General features: G+C 38.9%; 2 protein-coding genes across 4 annotated transcripts in view; one reads left to right on the top strand and one right to left on the bottom strand.

The window, feature by feature from the left end:
* rgs7a (regulator of G protein signaling 7a) overlaps positions 1–18,119 on the bottom strand; it is a 50,923-nt gene extending 32,804 nt beyond the window's left edge. For 2 of the 3 annotated variants that reach the window (XM_080868870.1, XM_080868871.1), the window contains exons 1-2: positions 17,923–18,119; positions 16,902–17,020 (exon numbers count right to left, since the gene is read on the bottom strand). In XM_080868870.1, coding sequence (XP_080724996.1) covers positions 16,902–16,979 — 78 coding nt within the window. In that variant the 5' untranslated portion in view covers positions 16,980–17,020; positions 17,923–18,119. Of the gene's footprint in view, positions 1–16,901; positions 17,025–17,922 lie in introns of those variants that run through there. The other variant, XM_080868872.1, reaches the window with a different exon arrangement.
* Positions 18,120–20,977: 2,858 nt separating this feature from the next.
* Positions 20,978–27,776, top strand: LOC308388341 (ubiquitin-conjugating enzyme E2 D4-like). Its single transcript, XM_080868998.1, has 7 exons — positions 20,978–21,131; positions 21,694–21,757; positions 21,875–21,906; positions 22,648–22,725; positions 22,962–23,067; positions 26,543–26,636; positions 26,716–27,776. The coding sequence occupies exons 1-7, from the start codon at positions 21,108–21,110 to the stop codon at positions 26,759–26,761; spliced, it is 444 nt and encodes a 147-aa protein (XP_080725124.1). The 5' UTR covers positions 20,978–21,107; the 3' UTR covers positions 26,762–27,776.

The raw sequence follows: 27,776 nt of genomic DNA, 5'->3' as shown, positions 1-27,776 counted from the left end.
GCTGTGTATTATCGGCAATAAAATCAGCAGAACACACAATGCAGAGAAGTGGAGGATGCCAAGCTCAGAGCAAAATGCATTGCCATTTGCTGTTGCAGTGTTTATGAAATGAAATGAGAATTATTCGTGCTCGGTTTCTGTTGTCACTTCTAATATTAATGTGTATCAAAATGTGCCATTTGGTGGTGTACAGCTTTGTCCATTTTTTTCCATTATGAGAACCGTGATAAGAAAAACCTCGGGCCATTGTGAAAGCTCGTCTTTACAGCGGCAGTATTATCATGAGCAAACCCTGGTCGACAGTGACGCACAGACAGCTTTCTTAAAACATACTTTGATTTGTTTGGGTGTTTACAAATGGTTGTTGTACACAAAGATTTCACCTGAGTATTGAAATGCTCCTTGGGGTGCGACAGGGAGCCTTTTAACGGCTTGATCTGATTTAGTTTGATTTGCTAATGGATGAAAGTGAGACTGTTGTTTGCAAGCAAACAAGCAGATCTTTGATTCCCTATATGGTGTTATCGACTTAAGGCTACCTGAGTGGCGTGCTGTGATGGCTTCTGTGTGCTTAAATATAGTACCTTTTCTGTTCAGAGCGCTAGTAGTAAGCCAAATTTTGTTTAAAAGGATAACGCTGTGAATAATTCATTATGACTCAGTGGATTGAACTAAATCAAATCACTTGAATTCTGCATTGTGCCATGCTTAAATGTGCCCTGCAGAGTGATCTTGAGTGCAGAGTGAAAGCAAAATGTGTGCATGTGTTAGGGTACTTAAAGTTTAATAAGCGTGTTGAACTCTGCAGGTCCATATTTACTATATAGGTTGGTTTTGGGTTTTTTTTTACTATTGTTTACAAGGTTACTAGCTAGCTGCCTTCCTCTTCTGTGTCTTGCAGGTGCATTGTCGTATGCAAGCATGTTACCACCACCTGCACATCAGCATAACCATGTGAAACCACAGGCAGGACGTCCCTGTTCGCAGAAACACTTGAATATGCAGTAACAGAAAAGGTCAAAACTAAAGAAACTTTACCGCACAGTCAACTTTTCTAATGTTTCTCTCTAATGTTATATTTGCATATCAATTAAAAACAACTGTGAGGAATTTCATTTGCACTGATAATGTTGCTTTGGGTAATGAAAAGTGAAAAAAGAAAAGCCAACTGTTTAAAATAAATGAAAAATGAAAGCTAGGATAAAAGGTATTTTCTGATTTTCTTTTTTTTCCCTCACAACTACCCAAGTGGTGAATTATGCCATGAAGTGGGAGTGAATTGAATTGTCAATTACAGAAGTTTACAGATAATGGGTGACACAGACACCCACTATGCGACACAGGGGGGCGAGCAAAGGGAGGGGGGCGTTCTGGCACGATCCAGCCATTTGACATGCATCAGACAGTGCATAAATCCTGCTTTAATCCATTCAAGGAGTGACTGCAAGTCCACTTTGTATGATTCATTTCATGTTCTAAATGACAAACATCTTCTCAGCAAACCTTCGAGTTTGTTTTAAAATAGCTTAAATCACTTTTTTCTTGACAAGACAGGAAAACGTGCAAAAAGAAAATAGCATGTTTTAGGACCACTTTAGTGTCACACCCACAACTTAAGCAATCAAGCCATTATTATTTATATGTCTTGCCATCATGATGACATCTACACACAATGGTTAACATGTGAGGGGTGTACTACAAATCAATTTTAATATAGCCTTTTTCTTATAGTTGGCTTCCAAAACTCCAATAAAAGGTGCTTTTGAGGTGTCATTTCATTCTTTTTACTCACAAAATGAACAAGTGTTGCTTACATCATGTATCCCTTTGCTTATCCACCTTGGGTGGCAGGTGGCTGGAGCACATCTCAGCATTAGATGACAGGTAGGGGTACTCCCAGGACAGGCTGCCAGTCCAAAGTCAGGCTCACATACAGAGACAAACAAACACTCATGCTGACATCCACACCTACAGCTAATTTAGAATCACCAATTAACCTAACACGTCTTTGAAGTGTGGGAGGAAACTGGAGCAACTGGAGAGAACTCATGCAGGCACAGGAAGAAAATGCCACCGCCAAGAACCCACGTCCCAAAGCACTCGACCCAAGGGAAACACTGTAGGATACTCAGAAACCAACTTCAGTAGATATTCCCAGGTTTAAATAACATCACAGTAAGTGGTGCTTTCCTCTAATCAGGTGTAGGAGGTCTTTGAGTGAAAGAGAGAATTGCGAATCGCATGGTGTACGCTGTAACCTTTTTGTTATTTGTCAAGCTAATCTATCCATGGCCACACTGAGCAAAGTAAAAGTGTGGATAATTTTAAAAAGTAATAATATGCATAATTTTGGAGGGTTAAGAAATTTGGTCTACCTGTTAAAGTTGCCATTCCATGAAACTAAAGTAGCACAGGCATTTTGTTTAATAAAAGCATGACCATCTGTCTATATCATCCAATCTATTTAATGTACTACTTCTTCACTCTTTCCTTCCTTACTGGAAGTGTAAAACTCATAGCCAAAGCATTCCTATACAGCAACAGAAGCACCCGTTTCTGTTTTGTCATCTGGTTTGATGGACAGATGGTATTATCAAGATTTAAATTTGAATGCTTTCCAGATGGTTGCCAGCTGACACTTGCATTCATAATTCCCTTCTGCAAAGTATTTTCATTTACTTCTACAGTGTTTTACTTCTTACTTCTGTGTGTTTACAAGTCATGGCCTCTTTCCTTCCCAAAAACTGTCTCTTGCATATGGCTATAGAAAGATCTTTAGTATTTTCCTTGACTCCTCAACATCTCCCTCCCGAAGCGACGACCATCTACTAGAGAGAAAGAGATGCACATTGAATGAGGGATAAGAGACAAGCAGCCAGTGATGCCTTTCTTCCTTTGACATTGCTACACTTAATGCAGTCCTTTGTCCGCCAGCAGGGTTTCTGCCATCTCATGCTTTAAGTAAACAGAGCACATTTTTAGAATAATGTAAAATTCCAGAAAGACCACAATACATACTTAGGTTTCAGGGCACACTAAAGTTCCATGTCATGACTTTTTCACAATGAAATATAAATTTTTAATTTTACCATTGCTGTAACTGATGCTTGAAGGATGTGACTGTTGTTGATTTTAAGGTTGTTAGCTTAAAATCAAATAATTCAGAAGTTATTACAGTATCTAAGCATAAAACCATACAAGGAACTTTACCAATATTTCTAATGATGTGTTATTATTATAACTGTCTCTATCTGTCACAGTTAAATAAACATATTTATATTAAAGGAGTTCAAATCAGTATAAACATCAGACGATTATCAGCTGTGCAGCTCAGTGTTTTAGCATTACTACCTGCAAATTTGCTGTTTTTGGCTAATATCCTTCATGTAGACATCAGTATACTTCTAAACTGAGAAAGTTGGGAAGTTATGCTACAGTACCTTCACTAATTGTCCGTTAAAATAACATTTAATGCAATAAAAAGCTACAAAGTGATTCCCTGTATCTTGTTTTTTTGCTGTAGTAGTGAATAAAGTTACACTGGCAGCCACACTGGCAGCAGTAATTATAGCAGCATGCTAATTTTAGCATTAGTGGTAGTATTGATTTTGTTGTAGGCTGGCGTAACATCTCGGTCAGTTAGTGGCGACCTTACTATAAAACAGCTTGCACTTTTATTTGCTCATAAGCGACAAACTTAAGCTTCAGCATTTTTCTCCAGTAGAACTGACCCCAGGGTTACACACCAGTGCAGTATTACTTCAGTTTTTACTCTAGTTAATGTTTTCCTTAATCTCATCACTGTTATGCGTTTCTTTTGAGTTATTAGCTCAACCGTCTTCACTTTTCTGTACTATTCAGTTTACTCAGTTTTCTTTCTGTTTGTCTCTGAATCTACTACAACACGGTGTTCCTGGATGGTGGTGGGATAGTGTTCCGGGGCAAGGCCTCGCTCTCTCTCTAACTCACACTCTTACTGTCTCTCTCTCACTCTCATCTTCTTAGTGGGCGGGCAGTGGGCGCGATGACTAAGCCAAGGTTAGGCATGTGCTAGAACATAATCCACTGAAACCCAGTATCCCTCCTGCCCACCTACCATGATTTCATCACTTAAACAGCAACTGTGTGCTATCATAAATTAGCAGATAAATGAAGAAGAAAGCTGCATTACTTTCAGATTGACTGTGCAAAAGTTTTCCAAGACTAAAGCATTACTGATCAGCCTAACACAATTACATATACAAAGCTATGTTTTGGTAAAATAATAACAATAGCTTTTAAATTGGTTTACAATAGGTTTTACTAGACGTTGCTGTGATTCCAGCACTTCTTTGTGGTAAAAAATTAGCAATTCTTGGCAATAAGAAAATTCATACTTAGGTGCATTTAATAATCTTGCTTTTAATTTTGACGATTAAACAGGACGGTCTGGCCATGAGAATTTGGTAGTGTTAAATGAAATCGCCCCTTCTTCATCAAGGAAAGCCATTAACAGGGTCCACTTATGGAGTCTGAGCTCCAGGGATCATGTTTAGACTAAACAGAAGGACAAGGGGAAAAAAAGAGGAAAGGGATGAGAGAAAAACAGAGAAGGGGAAGCAGGAAGGGAGGCTGGGTATGGAAACAGAACTGCGCTGGGAATAGAAAAGAAGGGAGGATGCTTTCTATTTTTAGGTCTAGATAACATGAGAGAGAAGAGGCATCACCCCCTCTCCCTCTATCCCCTCATTTCCCACATTCCTCCTTGGCACGTGCAACAGACACTCAGGACGGCTCTATGTGCCTTGAATACCAATAAGAGAGAAGCAGCTGGATACTGGCAGGCTGACATTCTTCTGCCTTCTCCTGTCTGCAGAACAGAGACAAGACAAGGGCTGGGTGTCTGACAGGACACACACATCCACACTTCAGAGGACACACCAGTCAGGATAGGCAATAAACCAATAAGGGCAGACTGTTTGACGCAAGCAACACTTGAACTATTAAGCAATGAAGATTGTAGATGATAGGCTTTGTTGAGGATTTCAAACTATCATCAGGTACAAACCATTAGTGTGGACAGGCAGAAAGAGATATGCTGTGGAACCTAAACGAATCCAAAGAAATCAAAGAATCAAAATGAGGTAACATTAAAACTTTACCACTGCCAGGTAATGTATGAGAATTGGCGTTGATGTAGTCAAGTTTTCAGATAAGTGCACGAAAAGGGATGCTGCAAACAAGAACACAGAAAAAAATGCCTCAGTTGATACATTCATGCAGGACAGCTGCCTTAATGCCAAACCTTGTCATCCACACCCTGACATATCCTCTCACTTGTTCCAATACCAGCTTATTCATGTACACACTAGGCTCCAGTGGCACAGGCTAAGGCAAGCTAAACATCAACAAATCAAGTCAGTCCAGTGCAAGGAACAGTTCCCTTGATATCCAAATGCCTTGTTAAATCTGACCTGGTCTTTTTTCCTTCCGCTTAAAGTTATAATAAAAAAAATTCTCTTTTGTCCAGCACAGACATTGTTATGTCAATATGTAAACACTGATTCACAGACTGTGTGAAAAAGAGAAAATATGATATACGCTGTGTTCTGTTATCAGTAAAGGAGAAAGGATGCTGTTATTGCTGCTTTTATCAAGAAAAAGTAGCAATAACAGCATGCAATAGATCTTTTTAAAATACATGCGACCGCCAGTGCTACCTATCAGCCTCCTAGTAATCACACCTATGGTACCAGTGAAAAAGTCCTACATCGTCTTGTTTTCATTTATCACATTCACAAGATTTTCAGAAAACGTAACCTCTGACCTCTGACCTTAACATCAAGGTCACTGAGATTCAAATTCATTCACGATTTTAGTAAATTGAAAATCCTAGATGACGTCCTTCTTGAGTTATCACATTCACAAGATTTTTAGAAAATGCGACCTCTGACCTTGAGATTAAGGTCACTGGGATTCAAACGAGTTAGAGATTTTTAGTAGCTGTTCTTATGGTATCAATTTCAAACTCTTCCATTGCCTTATTCATGGCTTGTCATCAACATGTACATGATAACGTGGTCCAATGTGTAGCGTGTGTGAAGGAGAGCGAGAGAACGCCTGAGATAAAGGCCAGTCCAAATCATTAATTGAATCAAGCAATCTGACTGGTTATTAGCTGTGACATAATAACCATACACATCTAAATCTAATTCCTTTACAACCGTGGTCTCAAGTGGGGACCTGAAAGGAGCTGGAGCTAATATTCTAGAGGTTTGCAAAATATATTGCCATTAGTCAATGCATATGTACAAAATAAGCATAATGCATCTATTATTACTTTCAAGTTATTAGTTGGTGAACAGAAATCCGTGTTATTGTGAGACGTCAATTTGTTATGAAATCACTCACGTCTGTTGGGGGCAAATAACAGTTCTGCATCATAAGATTATGACAGGGCTTTGGTGAATAGTTATTGTTGCTAAGTGTAAATGATCTTCACTTATATTGACTTAACTGCTTTTGTGTAGCTAGTAAATTGTTTGCTTAACATGTAAATTAGTTTGTTACCACATGGTGCATATAAAATTACACGTTTAACCTAAAGACTGAAAGATGACATGCAGAGATACATAAAATAAAGGCTGACACACATAAAAAAGCTGAATGAAAAACACTAAATGCACTGTCTTCTTTTAAAGAAAAATCAAATAAGCTACCAAATTACATGGCAATCGCCTTGCTCCATGTGCAGGCAGTCAGCAGGATCTATTTCTTTATAAAAACACTGATTTCTGAACATATGTTAAAAAGAAAAACAGCGTAAATTGAGCTGAATTGCTGTTATATTTAGGTGCATTGTATGGCCCTTAGCTGCCATGAACTTTACAATTACATAACTGCATGGACAGATTTTCAGCTAAATGTAATCCAGTAAAACACAAGTTATAATATTTACTACAGAAATGTAGCAGAGTTTTAACTATAAGTGGCAGAAAATAAAAGTATGCTAGTCATGCTCTTGAAAAAAATGTACTCAGTTGCGTCTATTGTCCCCCTTTTATTCATGTACTCACAAAAGGAAAGGATTTTGGTGAAAAATGCAGCTGATACACAAACAACACTGCAGGCTTTCATGGACTGTGCAGGACTCTAAAAGTGTATGAATGTTTTGCCCGTACACGTGGACTGGCAAAGGCACCGAAAAGCAAACATACACACACATACAAACTCATGTCCTGTCACTTTGCGCTGGACACATTGTTGAAGTGCTCGAGATAATAGCATTTGACAGACTGCTGGTGTGGTTGTCATGGGGATCTGATCTGAACAGCCACTAGCTACCACAGCAGAAACAAAACAGAGGGCAGGAGAAAGCACATCAATTCCCAGAGCATTGTCCAGGAACGTCATCTCAATTAGCAGATGAGACACTGTTAGGGGTCAGTGTCTAAGAATCAAATTATTAAAATGATGATGATCCAGATAGGAATGCCTAATGGAAGAAATTGGGTGTTGGTTAGTAAGTTAGTTGGTAATATAAGGTGTAGAAAGAACAAAGTGTAGCATTGCTTTAGAAGCGGTGTGAACCTGTGCTTTAACCCAGATGCTATCAGCACACTAGCAGACACTATTTGACAACTAAACACAGGTAGATCAGTGAGGGTAAACCTGAATTTAATGAAAACATCATTATTTTTTGCTCAAAATTTAATGTCATCCATTAAATAGTTATTAAGAAATTTCACTGAGTATGTGGTAGACCTTCAGACCACCACTGACAACCAGAAATTCATTCTGCTTGGCTAAAATAGCTCAAATAAAAGGTAAATCGAAATGTGCACATTCATATGCATTTCAATCGGCAGCACTCTTAGAATTTCTTAGATTATTATTGTTTACATTACTGTTATTAGAAAATATGCTGTTATTACAAAACTAATAGGGGCAATTTTCTTGCATGTAGATTGTAATTTGCCGCCTAATATTTTGTAGCTGGATAATTACTTGAAGTGCATCTACAATTTGATAAAATATGTATGGCCAGTAGGCTAAGTTTATTAAACCTCACATATAACTACATAATGCTAGGAAAGCTGAGGACTGAGCAAAGTATTGGTGTGTCACATGATGGCAGTTGTGATATGTTGGCTATAAGGTAAAAGTTTAAAATACACAACACAGATGCAAATCATTAGTTGGTTACTTTTTACGGAAATGTAAAAAAAAAACCAAAAAACATCAGCAGCTTGAGTCAAGATGGCGCCGGAGCTTTGTAGACTAGGCTGTGCTGTGGATAACTGTGCCTGCTAAGCTGAACTAATGATGTGACGCTGGAAGCATCACGAGGTTGCAGGTGGAAGCTTCTCAGCGTGCAAACACCTGCGAGCTTAGGGAGTGTGTGTGTGTCTGATGAGCTCAGATCTGCGCAGCTTTAAACTAAGGTGTGTTCCTGTCTGTTAGGCGAATTAAAATGTATGTCTCAAATATATGACTATGTACCCTTTGGAACAATTGCTGCTTGACTTTTATTATTGGATTTGCGCACTGGCACTCAGTCATAGCAAGCTAATCACTGAGACATGACCGCTTCTGGGAGAACGACTCCTTATTGTTGAGAGGGGCACCAAGCTGCAGGGGGACAATCAGACCGGCACTCTCAGTTACAGTTCCAGTCAATTTGGATGAAAATGCCACATCCAATGGTTGTTTGTTTAGAGAGAGTTCCCAATAAAGCTATGAGTCACGAGTGAATCACTTCACACAGGAGGAGCGATGACTGTGCTCCACCAGGGTCTAAATACATTTCTCTCTTTTTCTCTTTGTGAGGATAAAAGCTGACTGGATTGGCTTGGGCTCTGACTAGGGTTCAGATGACTTCAAAGAGAGGCGAGGGATGTAAGAGAAGGGGACAGAGAGGCAGAGGTGGAGGGATGTTTTACGTGCGGTGCTGTCGGTGGACAAGGGGTGAGAGTGCACATGTGTGTCAGGGACCGTATGAGAAAGACAAAGATAGAAACTTAGTTTGAAATGGTGGAGTATATGAGAAACATCAAAGACCTGAATCTGAACAAAAGAGGGCATGAGAGTGGGAGGGGAGACAGAAGGGGGAGATGGGAATGAAAGAAACAGAAATGAGAGGGCAAAGTGTGAACACCAGAGCCAGAGACAGTGATGGAAACTGGGATATAAAAAAAAAAAAGTTGGGACTGAGAGAAATGTTTTCACAAGTTTACACAGACAGAGAAGACAGAGAAAGTGCAAGAATATTTTTGAAGACCGCCTTCACTTTGACTTCAAGCTGCCAAAATACACAGTAGAGAAGTAAGGTAATACAGAAAATATGTTCTTGTTTCTGTTTACTTTTTAACTCTCTTGATGAGCAAATATGATTTTTGCTTTGGCAATGATTTGAGGCTGCTATGAAGTATATACTGTTTGAAAATAGCATTCCTCACATGATTTTATTATGTTTCTGCTGAATACTTTAGTGGGTGATTTGGGACACAATGACATTTACAAAAAAAAGCAGCTAAGAGTAATTAGTTAATGGTGTTCCGGTTCAAGTATCACATAATAAATATGATGTCCAGAAAAATGATAAAGTCCCAAAACTATATCCAAACCACAAAAAATAAACTAGCATATTATAAAACAACTACTCTGTGTTATCTGTCGTTTAAAACAACAGGAAATAAAGAAAATGCAGTAGCCCTGCCCTTAATCGGTTGATAATGAATCATCAAGTATTGTACACTAAATGCATCTCACAGTTAAGAGATTTTAGAGCAAAATATATAACCAGCTTTTATACATCAGAGATGCAATCTGGGAATTTATACATAGTAGACGGTGAGTGGGAAGGAGTGAGCCTTCAGCAGAAACAACCGGTGAGTGCGTTAGAAGTAGAGACTGCATGGAAACCATTTACAGATGGTGTTTGTAGCGATGGAGGGTCGAGAGAGGAGGGGCACAAATACAAACAAGAAGAAAGGACGGACATGCAGAGGTTTCAGATGGACAGACAAACACACTGTGACTGTAGCGAAATCAAAGAATTCAGATGTCAGCTTCATTGTTATGTCCTACATTTTAGCCTTCTGTTTTTATTTTCTCTCTGGCCCCATTAAACCCATCACACCAGAGATGGCAGTGAATTAATTTACAACTCTGGGGCACTCCTGTAATCTGTATCTAAATGTTGAGCTGGAATTAAATGACGAGACAGAAGCACTGCCTGAGTCAACCGCTATCTTAATGCCCAGGCTTCCTTGGACCATTATATAACCCTAACAGACAGGCCTAAAGACTCCAGCTGTGGCAGACGTATACAGAGAGGACCGCTTAGAGCAAGATGGGCCTAAGTTTCTGCTCACTGATCTTTGCAGTGCTTTAAAAACCATCACCTCGCATCAAATTAAATGTTAGGTAGCAAATACAGCTTTGTGATTGCAATAATATCTTTTTTAATTTATATGTGATAGCTATTCATGCTGACTAGCAGCCTTTCTCTACAGTGCCAAAAACTCTGATTTGGATGGTTTAAGGTTGTAAGAAATATAGACCTTTGATATTGGACACCCAGGAACATTCTGTGCCCTCAGCCAGGTCACCTACACCAAAAGCAAAAGTTTCTTTGTTGCCAAAGTAAAATGAGAAGATTGATTTTCTGGAAAAGATTGGCTTTCTTTAGCTGAGATTGTAAAGATTGTAAAAATCTAACATCCTCACTCTAAATCCTCCCAGAAAAGTGAGTTTGTGCATTTCACACAGTGTACCCAGTCTCATTTTTTATTACTGACATTTTTTTGCTTTTAGTGTTTTGTTTATTAGAACAGGCAAGCACAAAGCTTAAACCCAGTATTACTTTATATTGCAAAGCAATTTCATGATTTCAAAAAAGCCTTAGTTTGTAGCTTTGACTAAAACAAAGTACGTCATTCAAGAGGCATCACACGCTACTTTTTAACTCTAAATGATATGACATTGATACAATTCATAAATATCATCATTTCATGCTTTGAAATGACTTGTTATGAGCCTCACAAAGCCACTGCTGACACAGAGTCAAATATTTCATTACATTTACATTAAATATTTATATGAAAATAAATCTCCATGTCCACTAATCACAATTAGGCACCCTACCAGCCTAAAAAATTAAACTCTTCATTAGTTTACATTGCTTATTTTTCAATTTTGCCACAATGGTGTGAATTTGTGCTATCGACCAGCTATGGAAGCACCACTGAACTTAAATCTTTCCCTCCAGAGCCTCGTATAATTTGGCTCAGCAATGGTTCCAAATGGTACGATGGTCCTTCAGCTTATTTGGCTTCTCTCTTACACTTACATTGCCTCTGAGCTCTGGTTGTGGGCAATACTGGGGCTGGAGCCAACAGCTTGAACTCACAAGGCTTGGGACCATCATGGTCTCTACCAGATTAATGTCTGCTTCAGGGGATTCTGGAGGGTGGGAAAGTCCACCACCTTGAGAGTCCTCTGTTGTAGAGGTGCCTATGTGATTCTGTGTCACTCTCTGTTCGAGGATGTTATCAAACAGCTTCTGCCTCACAAATCCATCCATCCTTCCTCAGTTCTTTCCTATTCCTCTTTGCCATTTATCCTTTTCAAGCCTTTTCAGGATTTTTTCAATATTATCAACATTATTATATGGACCAGTTTAATAACTAAAAATGTTGACCAGTTGCAAAGAACTTTTATGAGAACTCGTATGGCATAAGAGACAAAATACAAGCCGTGATATTGCCACCAATATGGATATATATCCTCTGTGCGCCTTTGTGATTATTTATGACACGTCTCCTTAACAAACAAAAGTTTGCTTAGGGAGAATGAACTATTCACATAATCCAGCAGTTACTTCTGGTGTTTGTTGGATGTACAGTAGGAGGTTTCACCATCCACAACATGGCTTTGTGGATTAGCTTCCGGTTGGACAATAAGATAATAAAACTACTCTACCACCAACTGTAGCAACTGCCAGCACCTGTAATTACCTTTTATTTACAGACTTCAGCAAATACAGGAGAATTGATTAGTTTGATATACAAAGCCATAAATGTCATTTCTCCCCCCTAAAGTGGGGGCCAAACACCCACACGTTTCCTCAACAATTTTTGGAAAAAAGAACATGTGTTTTCAAACACAGGAAGAGAAATTGCCTGGTTGGCAAGCTGACATACGAAGAGCCCTACTTCACACACAAAGATTTCTCTCTGATCTGGCAATTATAGATCATCCCACCTCACCCCCCACCCCCCCACCCCCCCTTCGCTCGTTCCCCGGTCTTAGTGATCTTTTGATTGCAGCCTGAGAGAGACAGGCAGTATAAGAACCCTTCAATCTAGCTCTTAAGTGAGAAAATGCTGAAAATGTGTTCAGTTCCCTCTGCTTTATGACTCATGAACAATGTAGGATGGTTGGGAAATTGTATTGATAACAGGGCATGCTGATATAGGGCAGGTTTAACACATGCAGCTTAGAATGAAATTGAAAAATGCGTTCCAGGCAGGAAATGAATTTTCAGCCATCTAAACCAAATTTTAATATGTATGCCTTTGTTTGTTACCTGGCACTCTGGGTTATAATTTTGAAGAAATCAGATAGACCTGATAAAACACACCTATTGTTGAAAAAAAAATCTAAATGTGTTTTACATGTAGTATTTGAAATTATCCAAAGCATCATGCATACTCATCAGTCACTTTGTTGGATATTATGCTCCTGATTTTGTTCCTGTTCGACACATCTGAGACAGCAGTAACATAAAAACAGTGGCCAACACCTCGAGAGGGTTAATAATGGATGCAGTTCTGCATCATGTAACACTGCTCTATTACTATTGTGGTGCTGTGATGCAGAACAGAAGGATTGTCTTGTTCTTGCAAAATGATCTCTCGTATACAAGCACTTAATCAATTGACAAATCGATAGCACGCACTAATATCTTTGCCCTATTTGTCATTTCTGTTTGTTCTTTACTTCACCACCGAGGCTCACTAAGTGCAGTGCGGCATCAACGCGCTATCGCAAAGTGTAAATGACAGAAATCTCTGAAGCATAAAACAGTGAGAAAGTGCATAAATACACTTGTAAAGAAATATTCACAATAATTTTTGATGTAACTATTATTTGACAAGAAAAGCAATTTTATCATCTGTTATAGGCTAACGCTATTTTGGAAGTGGTCTAAAACAGAAAAGCACAGTTTGGTATTTGCTACATAAATGTTGATCAAAAATATAACCGTGACACATCATGTGGTATTTGGTTATGTGATATGAAACCAGTGGTATGACTCTGTTGTGTGATGATCTGAACTATACATAAAACAGAACGCAGATAAGCATCCAACGGATGTTCTTGGAGCCCAATATAAAAGTCCTTTTACTGTGTTGCAGTAACCTTGCAAAAACCACCACGTTTTACTAAATGCTAATTACTTTTTAAGTGACACAGTCTTAACATAGGCAGAGACACAGGCAGCAGAGTATAAAATTTATCGGCTAAAGGTTAAAAAAAGTGAGAGCTGCATGTGCTTAATGTTAGAAAAAAGACAGAAAAATACAGTAGAGACTTGGCGGCTCTGCACAGCAATAGAAGCCAAACTGGCTGCTGGAAGAACAATTACTGGATACCCATCGGCAGCTTAGATGTAAATAAGAGTGAGCTGGTGCCTCAGCTGTCAGATACAGCACAACAGAGACAAGATCAGGCTTCAGTATACTGCAAAACTTATGTAATATTAACCATTTATTTCATTTCACCCTCAGTTGATAGATAGATAGATAGATAGATAGATAGATAGATAGATAGATAGATAGATAGATAGATAGATAGATAGATAGATAGATAGATAGATAGATAGATAGATAGATAGATAGATAGATAGATAGATAGATAGATAGATAGATAGATAGATAGATAGATAGATAGAGATTTCACATACATAGTCACACACACATACGAAGACACAAACACACACAAAGCTCGAGCTGATGAGAGATAATGTTCCCTCCTCATACCGAGTGGCTGTGAACCAGAGCTGTTTTAGGCTCGCATAAAAAATTCAGAACTCTCTCTTAGCAACATTTGCCCTACATAAAGAATACACACATGCTCACACACACATCAGAGTATCATTTATGTCGTGCACATGTGAGCAGAAATGAAAATACACATATTGAGAAAACCCAGGAACACTTCATGATATTGGCCTCGATTGTTTTATGTTTGAGCAGCAAGACATTAAAGAGGCTATTATACGCAAGGTTCCACACATAGCATTAATTTATTATTTATTGACTCTATTGATTAAACATTTCATTGGCATTTCTGATAAACTGGGGACATTTTACGTAGTGTTAGCTTTACATGCAAGCAGTGGTTGTGTAAAATTTCAGAGTTGCTGTTGCCAATAAATCAGTTTATCAAAAAGCCAGCTGCACGTGTTTGTGCTTGTATTTCTGCAAGTATTTCTGTGTGCATGTTTTTCAATTTTCAGCACATCCATGCATGCATCTAAGCAAGGCGTTTAAGTGCATGCGTCCTTGAAGAAAACAGGCATCTCTGCACACATCTCCACAATGAGCAGGTGAACACCTCGGCTCAACCATCCATTTTCATTAGATGCTAATGACAGGAGTGGAGGGGCGGATGTGCCAGAGAGAAAGATTCAGAGAATAAAAAAGGATATAGTTATGCTCCCTGTGGACTGACTATCAAACCACTATCTCCTGTCATCAAGCATAAAACTCCCTCTGCTCAATTACATAATCATTCCACATACACTACTAGCAACTGTCAAGCAGACGTGGCCAGTTGCTTACAATCAAGATTTTATTAAGAGTTTTTATTATGTATTTATGAGATGGATGTAGAAGAAGTCTGCGGAAGAAAATGGAGAATAAAATGTTTTCCACTTGAGAATTTAGCTCATCTCAGTGTTGCCCTCTCAGTGTGGGTTGCAACACCTCTGCCAAGTCATCTCCATCTGAAAAGCATTTAGGGTGCCTGTTCATCCTGGCATTATCCGCATGTCTATACAGACAGTGCTCCTCCAGTTCCAGTTTGTGTTAAACCCACTCTAGAAACAGGACTTCGTCCTTCCTGGCTTCACCACAGCCTTTCATTCTGCAGAGTATCTAGGTCAGTTGATGTACAAAAGCAAACTGTGACCATGTGTGGTCAAGTGGTGTGAAGTGAAGAAGCTTTATGACTAAGATATCGGTCTGGCCAAAATAAATAAATAAAACAGAGTGGTCTGAAATTAGTCTTCCCTCATTATGTTGAAAAAAAAAGAGATAGTTCTAAAAAACACAAAGTTTAGTTGCTGAATTTATAGTAAAAGGTCCCAAGTGAAGACACACACTAAGGTTGCCTATGTCACAGAAACATCAGAGTATAATCAAAGAAACAGATCAATATCAAGAGAACTGAAACAACATCACATGGAACTAAATAGATGGAAAGACCTCAAATCAATCAATATTTGATGCACAAATCAGGATGTGGCTAGTTTTCCATGCATTGGCATATTGTGATACTCTGCCATGTTGAAATGAAATTTAATGACAGACTTCTTCCCCTGTCGCCACAGACTGAACTGACAAAACTAGACGCATGCACCCATCCATCTCAATTGCCCTCAATATTTGGCCTGTTTAATGAACAATCTAGCTTCTGAGTCTGTCATCTTACTTTGGGAAGTTCCTAAATAACAAAGCGCTCCTTCCTGCTGCAAACATCGCACCACATCCAGCAAGTCTTCACCCACACTGGCAGTAATATTGCCTTGCACGCTGTGAGTGCTATAAAAGACCGTCAATCCATGACACCATGCTAAGCGTATCCTTTCCATGGTGTGCAGAGGCTATTGCAGATAGAACAGCATTTGCTGATGGGTGAATAGAATGAAATAAAGACATTCACTCCATGGTTGAGTCATCCACAAGTAAGATGAGAAAATTATCACTTCACTGCTGCATCTGAGAGAGCAAAGTGAAACAAGCCACTGTTGTTGTATATGTTTAATCAATTTGCAGGTCACTGTGAGTTAAAATCCAGCAGCACTTACATATTAAGCATTGGATTTTGCTTACATATACAGCAATGTTTAGCAGAAAAACATCAGAAAAATTCAGCTATTAGGCAATGGCAGTGCCACCAGGGAACAGAATCCTCTCCTGGTGGTAGCAAAAGCAATTTTCTAAATGGCTTATTTGTAGGTTAATCTTATATCTAGCCGTACTGTTTCTGTTCAAAGCAAAGGAAACATTGTATCTAAATCAGTGCACCCAAGGAGCAGTGCACATAACCTTTCATATTTGTGTGATGCAATATAATATAAGTGTCAGAGTTTCTCTAAGAAACTGTAACTCAATTCTCAAAACAAACATGTTACCTTGCCTGCAGATTATTATGATTTCATGTAACTGTTTAATGGCTAAGCAGTGCTGGATCAAGATGTCTCAACAGTGTGACAGTTCACTCCAAACCCTCTCCCAAGTGTTGACTGTAGTAGCACAATGAGTAGGGAAATACACCAGTGCTGCGGATTAAAACCCTGGGCTTCCTTTTTTCTTTTTCTTTTTTAAATGAATGTAAGTTTGTTTAAAAAAAAAAAAAAGAAAAAGCTCCAGTGTGTATGCAATAACAAGTATTATTGTACACTTGACTTCATGTATGTTGTGAGAGAATAACTGAATGAACTCTCAGTGTTCTCATTAAGCATTTGTAACATCTCAATCCTAGACCAGCCATACCACAAAAACATTGCCTTGCCATTAGTGCTAGCAACTGCCACTGCATGGCTCGTCGTTGAGTAAATTGATGCAAGAGAGACACACATGCTTACGATCTCCCTCACACATGCAGACTAAAAATAGCAGCTGCCTTACCTTTCTGTACACTATCATGTTGGGGGACTCATCTGCTACCCCATTGGTCCCCTGCCCACTGCTGTTGGTCTGTGCCATGATCCAGCTAGTAAATCTGCCAGAGGAAATGTCAGGTGCTCCTGTTGTGGACAGAATGGATATTTTGGCACGTCAGAAGAACAACGAAGCCTAAACGTGACTTTGCCAAAAGAGAGCAATTTACACGCCTGTGGTCTGCATCATGTTTCAGTGTATTTGATACTTCAAAAGGGAACAGATGTTCATTGCTCCAGTTTGGCTACGTGTTTTGACATTTCACAAGGTCTTGACAAGGACATTTTTAAGAAAAAGGTGGTTGCTTTAACACAAAGTGTGGCTACTGGTACAGTACACATTCCTACTGAATGGGACAAAAGTTCAACTTGAAAAGCAATGATAGGTAAATGGAAGGACTAGCCTACTGTCACTCTTGCCTCAGATGAATTCGCTGTGCAGCACAGTCTAAAACGGCAATCACCTTTGACCGTTTGTTTACATCGGGGAGTTCTCTCACGCCCTACATGGCACATACTACGGATGCATCCTAAGGTTGCAATAGCAAGATAAGGTGAATTATAGACCTTGGCAGTGGTAAATGCAGTAAAACAACACACGGTCCCTGGAGGAGGCAGTCTACTCTACAATGCAGCCTGGATACGTGCATTCGGATGTAGTAGCCATAGTCAAAATGTGCAAGACTGTGCAAATGTAATGGATATGGTATGCACATTACAGCTTCATCATTCTTTCTTCCCTTTACGACACCCACACGACATCCTTGGGAGGTTTAGACTGCAACACGAACAGCGAAGTCATGTAACACGCTCTTAACATGAAGCCGTTGGCTTTACTATATCGGGCTTTTCTTACCACAAGCCACTGCCCGTTTAAGCACCTTGGACAGCTACTGCTAAACGCCCGCGTCCCTTATCTTCTTGGACGCCGCTTAAATACACAGAAAACACAGCGACGTCGGTCACGGGAGGAGAAGGGGGGCGCTTACCTGAAAAAACACGCAGCCCGCTGTAGGACTCCTGAATCCTTGCAGGGATGGAAGCCTTGTCCTTTGCTTTCAGTATGTCAACTGGCAGACATAGGAATGCGAGGGGTATTCATTGGCAACGTGAGGAGGCAGACATTCGGCGGACACTTGGTGTGGTACAGCTCTCTGTCTCAGTCTCTCATCTCCTCTTTTCCAAGCGGTGCTCAGAATCACGGGTGCGCCACCCCGGAGCGTCGAGAGCGCGCATCGATCTATGACCAATCGCGTGTGAGGAATAAATTACAACCCGTTTTGGAGACATACAGCTATTATTTTTTCAAGCTAAGATTGTACTGCTATGCACTGCAGCGAAATGCTCATTGCGAAAACCAGGACAAGGCATCTTAAACCGATAGCTTATTAATATTGATACAACTGCAATCTATAGCAAAGGTCATGAGAGGACACTACAATTTTCTGTGCCATAAGAAGAAACTCGTTTAGCTGTTGTCCCAACTGAATATGAACAACTGAACAAATACCATTTAGCCCTGCAGTAAACACAAGAATTATACAGCGCTGACGTAGTAATATGCCTTATGATACATCACAAGTGTACCATGAAGCGTTGTTGTGAGGTAAATGAAAACATCCTGAATTACGTTACATTTATATTAAAGTCTCACTACTTATATTCCAATACCAAATAAATAGTCTAACTACTTTCTCTTTATACTGTCACTTTTACTGGCAATAAACAATAAACTTGGACTACTAAAGAACATTTTAAGTCTTTAGGTAACGCCTACGTTTTTGTTGACATTTTAAAGTTCATACAGTATAAAAATAAACTGAAAGACGAGCTGGCGAAACCAAAAGTCAAACAAATCTTGAACAAATCTTGTGCTTGTTTGGGGAGAATGATGTATACGCAAACGTCGAGGTCAGCTTAATTTTAGGCCAACATTCATTTTTACAATACCTTTGGAAATCTGTCTGTTCTGCCCAAAGAAGCGGATGAGTATTTCTCTCACCAAAACGAATAGCTGAGGGTATGCAGTACGGCTTTAAACGATAATAAGATATGGCGTTTCAGTCAAATTCACCGTTTGTATTTTATAACACTGCAAGTGTAAGAACTGGGATATACCGGCAATAAATTTATATGACTGGGCATGTCCAGTGCTGCAGTGATAATGAATAAATAAATGCACTCTGTGGCTTTGTGGTATGCAACAATCCAGGCGTGAAAGATGACAGATGTGCCCTTTCTCCTAGTGTATGTAACTGTATGCTTATCTCTCTACAGTCCTTCCTTCTTTGCTCTCGTAGGAATCAACCACTCTACAAGGTTGGCCAAACATCCAGTCCATTCCCTGTTTTCCTGTGAGCTGCAGATTTGTGAAAAATGTGCTACAGTCATCGGTATGCTGCTATAGCAACTTTGTAGAGGTAACAGGCGCCTCCAGGTGACTGTTGCTGTGAATTGGATGCTATGTAAGTAAAACTGAATCTAAAATTGAATTGAATAACGGGTTTTCAAACCTGATAATGAGGTAAGTGATGTCATATTTTCTCATGGCTTTGCGTTTCTTTAATTGCTTCTTTATAATCTTTCATGGACCCTAGATTTATATATATAATTTTCTCCCCTGGGTTGGGTGGGGGTTCGGTTACAATTTTGGCTCCGACTTGCCCTTAGTGTCATTTTGCACTTTTTTAGTCTTACTGACCAGTTAAAGTACTTTAAACTACAAATCACTTTCATCTTATTAGTGATTTAGGGGAAAAAAAGTCACTAAGCCTTGAACCCCAGGACTACAGTAAGTGTTAGAAATGTAGGTGTCATAATAAGCTGATAATTACATCTTTTTTTGTTTTGTTTATAACAATAATAAGATAATAAGATGTGATTGAAGTGCAGACTTTTACTGTTATGGCATGTGTCAGCTCGACAGGTCACTAGTGTTTATTTATGATGTGACTGATAATAGAAGAAGCAGGGTGTATAGTAAAGTGTACAGTGCTATACTTTCTGCTCAGATCCAGCCAAATGTTGCAAAACTGATTGGACAGTGCTTCAGAGTGCAAACAGTAACAGCAATGGGCTTTTAAAAAAACAGAAAATTATGTTAGTTTGTCTAATTTATTTTTAATCTCTGTAGTATGTAAACTATGTATACATCCTATATAGATTACCATGTATCAAAATGGTTGTATTTTCAAAAATATTTTTCATAAAATCCTTTGAAGTAAAGCAGAAAGTCTGCTCCACATCGTGATTGTTTGATAATATCTTCTGCTATTTTGTTACTTTCCTATTCTATGTTATACAAATAAGTTTTATGTTTTAATATTCTATGATTTAATACTATCTAATTCGTAAAAAAACAAAAACAAAAAAAACAATACAAATATCTTGATGTGCAAGGTTTTAATAGAACAATATGTCATGCTACTGATTATATAATTTATTTCCCTGATCAACACTCCAATGCTTTATTGTTTGGTTGTAATCAACAGAGTCCCAAGATATCCTTAAGTGTTCAGTGAAACTTACATCATAGTGAGTTCTGACTAGCTCCAAATAGGTTTGTGTGTGTTCAGTTTCAAACATGTTCCCCAAAAATCAGACATTAAGTTGTAATATCAAGGTAATTTTCAAAAAGAAAGAACCCCACTTGCAGTAAATGACATACTTAAGCACCTTCATGTCAAACATATCCTTTAACAACAAACTAGCAAGCTGTTTATTTGTCAAGTTAGACACCAAAAGCATCAGAATACTTTATTAATCTCATCTGAAATTATGTACAGTTAAAAAATATGAAAGCATGTAAAGTTTTATTTTTTTAACTGTATTAAAATACGTAATCAGTTGTTATAAACCGCTGCATAATATCAGTAAAGAAAGAATACATAAGGTGTAGTAGTAAGTTTGCTAAGTTAATTGTTCACTAATTTCTTGGAAGAGTCAATTTTAAAGGATGATTTGTTCCTCGGTGAACGGTCCCTTTAAGTGGCTTGACTAAAAACTCCAACCCCCACAATGCACCGGTCCGTTCTTCAACAAAAACGCGGAAACAATAGAGGCAATCAGTTTGTCAAAACAGATAACACCGAGTCGGCAGAAAGTGAGCGTAGTTGGTGCTGACAGCTGTCAAAGTTAATATCTATCGTCTGTCAAACGATCTAAAAGACTAGCCATGGCTCTGAAGAGAATACAGAAGGTAAAGAAAATAATCGTTTTTTTACATAATTTGTTTGATGTACGGTGTACAGGTCGGAGCGATGCGGAAACATAGCTTTAACGGTAGCGAGTCAGTTGTCTTACAGCATATTTGCTAGCGTTATCAGTGTTTTATAATGTTTTTAAATTCGCAATGAACAATTGTCAGTATTTCTTTTTTACCGTCTGCAAGTCATTTGAGCCAATACAGGTACAGAAATGGAATAACAATCCTTCTGTTTTTTTTCAGCCAGGCTTTTCTTTTGTGATATTTAAGTTATGCTATTGTTGGGTGTATGCCTGTCGCCGTGTTGAAGAGACTGATAAACCTCTTTAGGATCAAGTATTTGAGAAAGGGCCGGGGCTTTATCGTGTGACATGTTGTGCATTTTTGCAGGTTTATTAGCCTAAATCCAAACCCGCTGCCGGTTGTAGTCGTGGTTTTGTTAGATTTAGAGGGTAGTTTGCCCACATTAATATACAGTCTAACAAAATGTAACGCTTGTGTTGCTTCTTAATCAGTGCACACGCTGACAAACTCTAAAACTGTTGATTTTTTTCAGGAGTTAAATGACCTACAGAGGGACCCTCCAGCTTCATGTTCTGCTGGACCTGTTGGGGAAGACAGTAAGTGTGACTTTTGGTTAATTTTGCTACTTTTTAGTCATGTCTCAAAGTTTAGTTGTGTCTTTTGGGACTGTGTTGTATGCTCACATGCTGTTTCTTTATCGTTGTTTTCTTTAGTGTTTCACTGGCAAGCTACCATCACAGGACCGGTGAGCTTTTTCTGGATATGATTCCTGGACATTTTCTTTTTAAACCAAGCTGCTTCTGGATCTCTAGACAATAGTGTTTTATGTGGAGTTTACAGCCCTTTCTGTTCTTTATGGCCAGCACAGACTGGCACACTCTATCCTGATGCTATTCACTGAAGGCCAGGTCATTATTGAGGCCATATATTGTATCTCTCATGCAACACATTATCGATACACTGATGGCAAGTGTCGAAATTCTTTTGAAACATGTAGTCACTTTAAAGTGCATCCTCATGTGAGTTTGAGTCGATAGAGTCACTATTTCATAGTTGTTGTTGTTTTAAATGGAGAGACTTTTTAAAATACCAAGGGTGAAGGAAGCAAAAGTTGAATAGCTTCTTGTGACAAAACTCTCTGGGGGCATAAATCAGTAAACAGGGATAGAAAATTGAAGGCTTTCCAGTTTTATCAATCCATTCTCTTCCAATTATCCTTATCAGGATCACATGGGAATGGAGCCTATCCCCGCTATCATAGGACGAGAGGCAGGGGAACCCCCTGACACTAGTCTGCTCCAACTAGTTTTGCCGATATATACACAATGCCTGCTTTTTGCTCTTATAATTGTTTGATCATCAAGGATCATGACATTACTGTGATATTGTGGTAAGATATAGTGATAGTATCACCGGTGACTATATCCCTGTAATTAAGAAAGAAGTGTTGGGTATGACTTTAAACCAGTTTTCTACTTTATTTCAGAATGATAGCCCATATCATGGAGGAGTTTTCTTCCTTTCTGTGCATTTCCCCACTGACTATCCCTTTAAACCACCAAAGGTAAGTGTATTTGTTCTTGAGACTAATTGTCTCAGAAGTACTACACTATACTATACCGATAACACTATTTTTGTCACTGTATAGAGTAAATGATTAATGAATATTGTATATTGTTATTAGATCCAGTTGTATTCAGAAAATGAATGGTATCTTTTAAATAAAAATACTGTTATTACAGTATTTGTTTTTTAAATTATAGCTAATTTTGCACATTTGTGCTTTGCTTTTATTTACAGGTTGCCTTTACTACGAAAATCTATCACCCAAACATAAACAGCAATGGTAGCATTTGCCTTGACATCTTGAGGTCACAGTGGTCACCTGCACTTACAGTATCAAAAGGTAACCAAATCCATGTCCACATTCATTTTATGGACATGGATTTATGATTCGTTGTATTTGATACATTTACTTGTACTCTGGTTTTTAAGGACCCCTAAAACTGAGAGATTTGGATTAACTGTTCATCCTGTTTTGTGTTTTAGCATGGACAAGCAGTTTTAGTTTAGAAATTCATGTGCACTCAGGATATCTGCTCTTGCTCTTATAACTGGATTCCAGCATTATTATCTTCACTTGTGCTTATATTACACCCAGTAGCTGGAGTCTGCACGTTACTTAACAGCATCTCAGCGCATACATCGGATTCAGTGAAAAGGGGTATACGCCTACCTTTACCATATGACTAATACAAATTCAGCAAGGCAATTCCTGATGCCAAGCAACAATGCCATGTTTAAATTATTTAAAGATGGTCTACCTGTTTGATACGAGCAATGACAGTATAAGTCTTAATCATTCTGACACTTACATGCTTTTTTTAAGAGAGATGTCCTCCTGTATGCCAAGGTTTTCTTGGCCGTTTAAAACACATGCTCTCCCGAGCCACTCATCACTACCTGTGACCTTGTGCTCCAGCTGAAGTAAGGACAGCAGCTACTTACTACCTGTCCTGCCCTAATTCGTCATCCTCCTTCGCATGAAAAAAAATGGTGTAAAAGATGGCTGTAGTTTCCAGTTCTAAAAACTGAACAACTCCAAAGCGCCTTAAACTTGCATTTAAGGCACTTTTAATCCACAAAAAAACAGCCCTCAGTTCCCATGCTTTGCTATACAATACTTTGCAGTTTTCAGGTTATACTATATAAATAAAACATAAAAGTTGTTTTTTTTTAATTTTGGTAAATATAAAGATTTATAAAGGAGGATAAACCAGGGTTTTCTCATTGGCATGTAGTTAGTCAGATCCACCTTTCTGCAACAACAAAAACATTCATCTTGTAGCTTCACAAAGGAACTTGATTAACCTGTCGATGACTTCATGGCGATCCCGACTCTTATGCAGTCTAGAGAAGGAAACAAAGACGTCTATTGATTACTAGTAGTTAGCATGGATAACTAATCATAGTCAAATCAAATCAAATCACTTTTTATTGTCACATCACATGTGCAGGTACATTGGTACAGCACATGTGAGTGAAATTCTTGTGTGCGAGCTTCACAAGCAACAGAGTTGTGCAAAATACAATAATGTAAACAAGCAAAATACAAGAATGGCTACATCTGAAACTAATAAATATATGTACAATATATAATAGTATATGCATTTCTGGATGTGTATACTAAATATTTTTCTACGTGTGTGTGTGTGTGTGTGTGTGTGTGTGTGTGTGTGTGTGTGTGTGTGTGTGTGTGTGTGTGTGTGTGTGTGTGTGTGTGTGTGTGTGTACATATTTTACAAATTAAATAGAGTAAACAATGAATAGAATATATAAAATAAATAAAATAAAATATACAGAGTGAGACATGTGCAAAACAGTGGCATTTATATACAGTATGGAGTGCATAATGTTAAAGTTCCAGTAGTGAAGCTGAGGTGTCTATGAAGTGTTCAGCAGTCTGATGGCCTGGTGGAAGAAGCTGTCTCTCAGTCTGCTGGTACGGGACCGGATGCTGCAGAACCTCCTTCCTGATGGAAGCAGTCTGAACAGTTTATGGCTGGGGTGACTGGAGTCCTTGATGATCCTCCCCGCTTTCCTCAGGCACCGCTTCCTGTAGATGTCTTGGAGGGAGGGAAGCTCACCTCCAATTATCCGTTCAGAGCACCGAACTACTCGCTGGAGAGCTTTGCAGTTGTAGGCGGTGCTGTTGCCATACCAGGTGGTGATGCATCCAGTGAGGATGCTCTCAATGGCACAGTGATAGAAGGTCCTGAGGATGCGGGGGCTCATGCCGAATCTTTTCAGTCTCCTGAGAAAGAAGAGGCGCTGCTGCGCCTTCTTCACTGTTTTGTTTGTGTGTACTGACCACGTAAGATCCTCAGCCAGATGTACACCAAGGAACCGGAAGCTGCTCACTCTCTCCACAGCAGCGCTGTTGATGGTGATGGGGGTGTGTACTTCTCTGCACCTCCGGAAGTCCACTATCAACTCCTTTGTCTTTGCGACGTTGAGGGTGAGATGGTTGTCTTGACACCAGTGGGTCAGGGCGCTGACCTCCTCCCTGTAAGCTGTCTCATCACTGTTGGTGATAAGATCCACCACTGTAGTGTCGTCCGCAAACTTCACAATGATGTTGGAGTTGTTAGTGGCCGTGCAGTCGTAGGTGTAGAGTGAGTACAGGAGAGGGCTCAGTACACACCCCTGTGGAGCACCAGTGTTCAGTGTGATGGGGGATGAGGTGATGCTGCCTAGTCTGACCACCTGGCGTCTGTCAGACAGGAAGCTAAGGATCCAGCTGCAGAGGGAGCTGCTCAGTCCTAGATCCTGCAGTTTCCTGTCCAGCTTCGAGGGAACGATGGTATTGAATGCTGAGCTGTAATCTACAAACAGCATTCTCACATACGTGTCTCTCTTCTCCAGGTGTGACAGGGCAGTGTGTAGTGTCAGGGCTATGGCATCATCAGTGGACCTGTTGTGGCGGTATGCGAACTGTAGAGGGTCCAGTGAGTCGGGTAGTGCAGAGCAGATGAAGTCCCTGACCAGCTTCTCGAAGCATTTGCTTACGATGGGGGTCAGGGCTACAGGTCGCCAGTCGTTCAATGAGGAGATGGTGGAGGATTTGGGTACAGGGACGATGGTGGCCGTCAGTACTGACCCTGTTGTCTATGCTAGTAAATGTTGTGCAATTAAATATAGGATTTTTTTTCATGCCACTGCTGTCTCCATACAGATGTGCCTTATCAGATATAAACAATGGTAACGAGTTTGCAGCAGTGTTATTTGAAAATGTAAATGTATCAGTGTGGATGGATAAATTACAGCAGTGCCATGTCAGATCTGTATCTGTTTTGCATCCGTTTTATTTTGAAATCACAGGAAATGAAACTTTTTAAATAAATCAATATAATTAACAGTTAATTGAAATGCTGGGTAAAACATAACATGAGGTGGGAATTTCAAAGATGAGCATAATGCATTATAATGCACACAGTTTGCATTGAAGCAATCCGCTATCTTGTCACGAAGTCTGGAGTCTTCCAAGTGAATGATTTCTAGCCCTTAGGAAAATGGGTAATAGGATTTTTTTTAGGGTTGATTATCCAGAAATGTGACCTCTGCACTCTGTGCACTTCTGTCAGAAAAATATCAAATGCATGTTTTATGTTTAAATACACTTACTAAAGACCTACACTAACAGGATTTTGATGTCAGTGTACATCAAATCAAAGCTCATTTATTTGTATTTCAAATTTAGAGTTATTCTTGTGTATATGAGGAGCTTGAAAAAATAAAAATAAACTTTCTTAAAGTGACCATGGTGATTTAATTAAATTAAATTAATCCATTTATTTTCTTATGTGTCTTTGTTTCAACAGTTTTATTATCCATATGCTCACTGCTTTGTGACCCAAATCCAGATGATCCCCTAGTCCCTGACATCGCGCATATTTATAAATCAGACAGACAAAAGTAAGTACAAAGCCGATTGTTAAGAAAACACAATTACACAAGTGCACAGTTCTCTTAACATGATTTTCTTTCTCTTTAGGTACAACAAAATTGCCAGGGAATGGACCCAAAGGTATGCAATGTGAAGGACTGATGTTCCAGCTGCAAAGACGCATCCCTCAACACCTCAGAATATGACTGTTTAATTGCTTTATCCTCACTGGTTCTAATTGAGGTGTTTGACATGCTTGAAGCACTTTCTCTACCCAGACCTTACTTGACTTAACTGCTTTTAGTGTTTATTTTTATTTTATTCTCTTAAATTGGCATTATTATTATTATTATTATTATTATTATTATTATTATTAGATATGAGATGGAAGTTTGGGGAGGTTCTTTTACATTTTTGCTGTATGGAATGATACTGAATTTATTTTTCATGATTTTTTTGCATTAAAATATTATGCAAAAAGTGAATTTATAATTGTTTCTCAGGAGTACTCACAACTAAACTGAAAATGGTTCAGTGATAACTCTTCATTTCTACAACCAAGTCTTGGTGTCATAAACCTGACCACTAGGTGGCAGTCTTTACTTTTTACTTGCCAAACATTTCTGGTGGATAATTTAATATTCGTGTTTGTGTTACATTTAATTCAGGCCCATTTGCTAAATGGTTAATTGTGTGGATAGTGGCTATTATGGAGTGTTGCTCTGGCTATGAACTGAAAATGAGGCCTGTTCTGTCAATTGAAATCAGACCACCCATTACCATCACCTCTGCTCCTTCCTTTGTGCTGATGAAGCTCGTGTCTCCATATAAGTGGAGCACTTCCTGTTTAAAATCGAACTCAAGCATGTTTGCCCAGCTGTTATTACACTATTTTATAACCACTGCTTTCACAAAATGGCTTCAATTTGCAAACCACTTAGAAGTTTTATCATAAAGTGTGAGCCTCTCTGTCAATGATTTAAATCTTGCTGCATTTTAAAATAAAGCAATTTTTGCCAATGGATCAAGAGAGAAAAGCACAGTTTGTGCATATGTCAGTAACTATAATGATATAAATGGCTTTCTTTGTGCATTTTTACTTTATTTACCATAAACATATTCTGCATGGATGATGTAGTCTGGTTTTAGTCTGCAGTAAATACAACATT

The sequence above is a fragment of the Rhamphochromis sp. 'chilingali' genome (genome assembly GCF_963969265.1).
Source record: "Rhamphochromis sp. 'chilingali' genome assembly, chromosome: 20".
Classification (NCBI taxonomy): Eukaryota; Metazoa; Chordata; class Actinopteri; order Cichliformes; family Cichlidae; genus Rhamphochromis; species Rhamphochromis sp. 'chilingali'.
Note: the sequence above shows the minus strand (reverse complement) of the source record. Positions and strands in the feature narration are given on the sequence as shown.

What these genes read in the sequence shown, in the direction of transcription:
- LOC308388341 (XM_080868998.1), top strand. Translation starts at nt 21,108, where the DNA reads ATGGCTCTGAAGAGAATACAGAAG. An exon ending in TGGACCTGTTGGGGAAGACA is followed by an intron (nt 21,758 to 21,874) that starts GTAAGTGTGACT and finishes TGTTTTCTTTAG; the next exon opens with TGTTTCACTGGCAAGCTACC. An exon ending in AAGCTACCATCACAGGACCG is followed by an intron (nt 21,907 to 22,647) that starts GTGAGCTTTTTC and finishes ACTTTATTTCAG; the next exon opens with AATGATAGCCCATATCATGG.